Source organism: Geospiza fortis, unplaced genomic scaffold, assembly GCF_000277835.1.
Source record: "Geospiza fortis unplaced genomic scaffold, GeoFor_1.0 scaffold1744, whole genome shotgun sequence".
Classification (NCBI taxonomy): domain Eukaryota; kingdom Metazoa; phylum Chordata; class Aves; order Passeriformes; family Thraupidae; genus Geospiza; species Geospiza fortis.
In genome coordinates, this window is record NW_005055051.1 from 18,871 (window position 1) to 24,318 (window position 5,448).

Here is a 5,448-nt window from a genome sequence, read left to right on the forward strand (position 1 = left end):
CCCCTCTCCCTGCCTCCTGCTGAGAGCTGTCCATCAATCTCAGAAGGTCAGCAAGGCCGTCGTCTGATAGGTGAAGTTCAAAAGATGCCTCTCAGCCCTGGCGACAATTGGGTCATCCAGGTGTCATTTGTCTCCTGAGCTTCCCCCCCTCCTACCTGGTTGGTAGCTCACCTAGCCCTTCCCCTCCCCCTTTCCTTGAGCTTAAAAAGACACAGGACCATGCGGTTTGATCCGGTTGGAGTTGTCACAACATTCAGAGGCCTGCGTGCCCAGGAATAAACTCTGGATTAAGACCCCCTAGCCGGATCCGTCTCCTTTTTCCTCTTTGCCTCGCCTAAAGCTTCTTCATCAGAGGTCGAACCTGAGTTCTGTTGCCTGGACTTGTTCCAAGAGCCTAGCTGCTGCATACAACTAACCAAAGGTATCTCTGGGGTGAAACACCACGGCTGCCACCTTTGGTCAGGCAGCGAGGGCAAGACAAGCCCAGGCACGTTCCACCTGGTAATATTGGGATTTTATTCCAATAACCATATACAAGCATTTTAGGTCATGTCTTTAAGGCAAGGATTGTAACAGAATCCGTTTACAAAACATAGATGCTGTCTACGACAGTGATTATATATATAAGCAACATCATAAGCTATGTCAGTCTATACAGAACTTGGATGCACTGTAGCAGGCAGATGTGCTTGCCAAGAGGAAATTACTATTATAGCCTGAAAACATGACTGAAAGTAAAAAGTAAAAATTTACTCCTAATTTCATTTTTATTGTAGCTTTTGCACTCTCTCCTCCTTCATACCACAGGAACTGCAAAATATACTTTTCTCTTGTTTTAAGCAATCTTTTCAAATCTGAAGGGTTTGTTTAAGAAGCATAATGAGAAATACTTTTATAGTTTTTAACTGTGATTTATGGACTGGAATAATTTTGGAATAAAAAGGAAATACACAAATGCAACAAGTTAATTAGTAAATATTTATGGATTATTTTCATTAATCCGCCTCTTCACATTAATACAGAGATTATAACTGTGTATAAGAGCAAAGCATGAAAGACAAATGCTTGCTAAAAAAATCCAAGTGATTCAGTTATAAATGCAACATAATGAAGACCAGTGTATTTCCAGAAACTTACTGGGATTCCAAACCCTGGTTTTCAAGAAACTGCATAGCACTTTCTGAAAAAATTGAGAATTCTGCAGACACATAAATCATATGTATAATATCAAAGTAAAGTACAAATATAAAATCTCTTTTTAAAAAAATTATAGGTAACAGGACATATTGATTCTGTGATTCTGTGGTAAGTTAAGTCCCCCATAAGAACAAGGGCCAGCAGTCATTAGACTTCCCCCAGCTTCTTATAGAATATTTCATCTGCCTCTCCATGCTGGTTGTGTGGGGTTATAACAGACTCCCACCATGGCATCTGCCTTGTTGACCTTCCCCCTGCTTCTTCTTAAACACTCAACCCTTTCATCACTGTCATCAACCTCTAGACAGTCTAAACACTCCCTAATATACAGGGTTACCCCCCTGCCTCTCCTTCCTTGTGTATTGTCACAAACATTTCTTTTATGAAAAAACTAGTTTGTGGCCAATGCAGGAGGGAGCTCTCTTGGAGACAGTCCGAGAGAGCGAGGTTTGTTATCATTCTTTACTTTCTATTGTTAGGTAGCTTAGCAGCTTCTGGAAACTCTCCTTTTTCTTTTTCTTTTTAGTATAGTTATAATAGATGTATATATCATAACATAATAAATCAAGCCTTCTGATCATGGAGCCCATCTCGTCTCTTCCTTCACCCCAAAAACCCTTGTGACCACCGTCAACAGTGTATAATTTCTGAAAAGTTTATAACCATCCATTGCAGCACTCCAGTTGTGAAAATCATCCCACTGTGTTTCCATGATGGAAAAAATGTCATAGTTTTTCAGCTTGACAATGGCTTCCGGCTCCTCCTGTTTGTTGCCTATGCTGTGTGCATTGATGTAGATGCACTTCAGTTTGGTTACTGATCCCTTATCTCAAGCAAGACTGATTTTTATAATCTCATTCCCTCTTCAAATCTAGTTTAGAGGTCTTTCTGATGACTTTTTCTCTGGTCTTAAAAATATGAGCCAGACACAGCTGGGGTGATTAAAAGGGGGTACCTTTATATAAGGATCCTTAGGTGCACAGTTCAGTCAGGTGGAAAATGCCGAAGATGCACATCCCGCATGATGTGTGTACAATTTTTATAGATTCTGCAAATTAGCATATCTGAAAAGAGCCCCCAATTAGCAGCACGCTCAGTGAAGTAATCCCCCCAATTCTAGCACCTTCTAAATCCTCCGCCCTTCAAATGAGATCCAGGCCCTGTTTACAAAAAAATGTCTCAAAGAGCTGGTTTCAACCTTGGTTTCTAAGGAGAACCAAGATAGCATAGGGGTCCTGGAATTTGTTTTGTCTTTCTATCTAGGAAAATACTGAAGCTAAATTACAATAATAGGCCACAAAGCTACAAATGTATGTGCAAAGAATACAGAGAATATATATTATAAAAAAAAAAAGTAAAAACCAAAGTGGCATCATTTTCCCTCTTTTTTAGAGACTAACAAGACTAACTTGAGTAGGAAGCATCCTCTTCACATCTTTAACCTGTTTCCCAGGGAGGCAGAAGACTTCCCTAAGAAGTGGGGTTGGTCTGCATATTGGTTCTTCTCTTCACAAGGGAGTCTTCTACGACAATGACCCATCTTTTTTTCTTTATGGAAGCAGTTTTGATGCAGAGTGTAGTCTGACATAACCTCAGCGACACTTCCAAGCTAGATAAACCATTGTCCTCATTGTTTAGTTCCACTTGCAGAGCCTCGTACCTATTATGCAAGGGCACTTGTTAAGGTGGAGAAGTTGTAGAGGAGACACTCCTGCTGCTGCTCTGGGCAGGAACTTGTCATCATTATTGCCTATCCCTTAAGTCACTGTGTTCAGCCAGGTAGAGAGAAGATAGGGAATCCTCTATATCATGTGTCCAATCTGCTTGTTGGGCCTGTGTCAGGGAAGGTGGGGTGTGATTGCAGTAGTTTGTCTTTCACACTCCCTGATACTTCTCAGCCTTCTCACCTACTCCCAGAGCTCTGTGACTAGGCAGAGGAGTTCTCTACCTGGATGCACTTCCCCCAGGTGTGCTCACTGCTGCTGTCTGGTACTGGCATAAGAGTAGGGCATGCCCCGCAGTCCGACACCTGGGTAGCATCATGTTCTGGCCAGAGCTCTGTCTGGAAACTTGCGTCTGTTGTCATGGGTGCAGAGACCATGGCTTTCTGCCAGGTGGATACCATTGCTCCCTGGTAGAGCTGTCAGGGCATCAGCACCCTACCTGCGCACCCTCACACACAAACTGCCCCGCCATACTCTGGCTGATGTGCCATGCCCTGTTTGCACTGCTCTGTTCAAAGCACTCCTGGTTGCTAGTGACAAACAACACAGAAAGTAGAAATTTTCAGTCCCCCTTGAAGTTGTTAAATAGAGCTTAAAGACTAACTAGCAAAATAGATAACAGAGTGTAAAAGTAGACACACAGGATGCTAAAAGTAGCTGGAACCAGTGGATAAAGAGATAATGAGGAATATAGTGGCTTTTGTGGCAAAGCCATGCAACACGAAGCAACAGCCCATGCCCTAAGAGAAGTTGAGAGCAAGGTCATCTGCAACATTGGTTGCATTCAGTGAATACCAACACCAGAAATCCCTTTAGAGGACCCTTTATGACCATAAAAGGACTTCCAATAAGAGGCATGCAAATTAGTTCTAGGAAAAGTGATGTTTATGTATTAGCTAGGAAGTATGCTGCAATGAATATGTATGATCATGATGGAATAAATACCCTGTTGTAAAGTGTCATGGCACACCTAATTAGAGGAGATATCCTCTGGGTGTCCAGCATGCTGAGAATAAAGAATGCCTGCTTTTTAATACTTCAAATTATGTTAGAAAGTTTGTTTTCTAGCCTATTTTGGTATCACTAGCATTTCCTGGGGCTGCCCTTTGTCGGAGTGTTGGATGGCCCCCATACTCCTGACCTTGCCTGCACCTTAATCAGCTACTCTCATGTGAGCTGCTGGCTCCTGCTGTGTTTCAGCACTCAGGAAACACCCTCTCTATGCCAAGATACCCTGCTTTGCTGCAGAGTAGTCTTTTACCTGATCTGTTTGTCTCGAAGAATGCTGTTAAGTACATGAAAGAAAAGGAACTGCCTGTGGGGTACTGACAAAATAATTGAGGGAGCAACTAAAGCCTGTAACATATGCACTTGGATCCAGTCATACAAGGATCTATCTCTTTGTACTGGTTTTAGCTGGGATAGAGTTAAATTTCTGGAATGAGCTTATGTTTTGGATTTGTGCTGAACATATTGTTGATAACACAGGGACATTAAAGTTATTGCTGAGCCATCCTTTCACAGCATCAAAGCCTTTTCTTGCTTTTTACTGCCCTGACAATGAGTAGGCTGGAAGGGCACAAGAAGTTGGGAGAGGACAAATCTGTGACAACTTTTGCATTAAGGGTATAGAAATTTAGCAGAAAATAAAGCCCCTTTCATTCCAGTTGGTCCGCAGAGATCAGAGGGGCTGGGTGCATACTGGGCTTAATATCTGATTATAGCCAGTTCTTGTGGTTTGTCACTGGCCAAATGCCAGGCACCCACAGAAGTCACTCACTCACCCTCCCCTGCCACAGCTGGGCAGAGGAGAGAGAAAAATTTAATGAAGGCTTCATGAGTTAAGGACCGTGAGAAAACACTCCAAGGGCAAAACAGGCTCAACTTAAAAGTACAAAGTAAATTTATTACTAACAAAATCAGAGGAGGATAATGAGAAGTAAAATAAGCCCTTAAAAATGCCCCTTCTTTCCCCAACCCTTCCCTCTGTCCCACTGACAGTGCAGGGAGACAGGGCATGGGGGTTTGGTCAGTTCATCACCCGAGATCATCTTCCACTGCTCAGGGAGACAAGTCCTTCCCCTTCTACACCATGGGGTCCCTTTGCACGGGAGACAGTTCTCCATTATTATGTTATGGTCTTGGGTTGGAGACAGACACATGACAGGACTCACCAAAGATCATGTGATAAAACAGCAAACATTTAGTATGGCCGCCTCCTTTTATAGGGGGTTCAAAATCCCCATGCCTTAACAACTGATTGGTTGGGGTCTCAGCACCGCCCAGCTCACTAACCAGTTAGATGTTTGCATTCGGGACTGAATGGGATTGGCTGGGGCCCCCTGTTTGAGTTTGAATTCAACCTATCCTTACCATACCCGGGGACTTGTTTACTTCTTTTCTATGATGATCTAGGCAAAACAACACACCAATTCAGCACTATAAGTCTGGTCGAGTTCAATAAGGAGAACTTTTACAAGCACTGATTCACAAACAATGCAGTTTACCAATTGTCATGATCCGTCCT

General features: G+C 42.8%; 1 protein-coding gene across 1 annotated transcript in view; it reads right to left on the reverse strand.

Annotated features, from left to right (window-relative positions):
- Window positions 1-3,322, reverse strand: part of LOC115949203 (transmembrane protein 161B-like) — a gene marked incomplete at its 3' end in the record, with an annotated part of 21,085 nt that extends 17,763 nt beyond the window's left edge. The window contains exons 1-2 of the mRNA XM_031065688.1: window positions 3,175-3,322; window positions 1,138-1,198 (exon numbers count right to left, since the gene is read on the reverse strand). Coding sequence (XP_030921548.1) covers window positions 1,138-1,198; window positions 3,175-3,322 — 209 coding nt within the window. The remainder of the gene's footprint in view (window positions 1-1,137; window positions 1,199-3,174) is intronic.
- Between the last annotated feature and the right edge of the window lie 2,126 nt (window positions 3,323-5,448).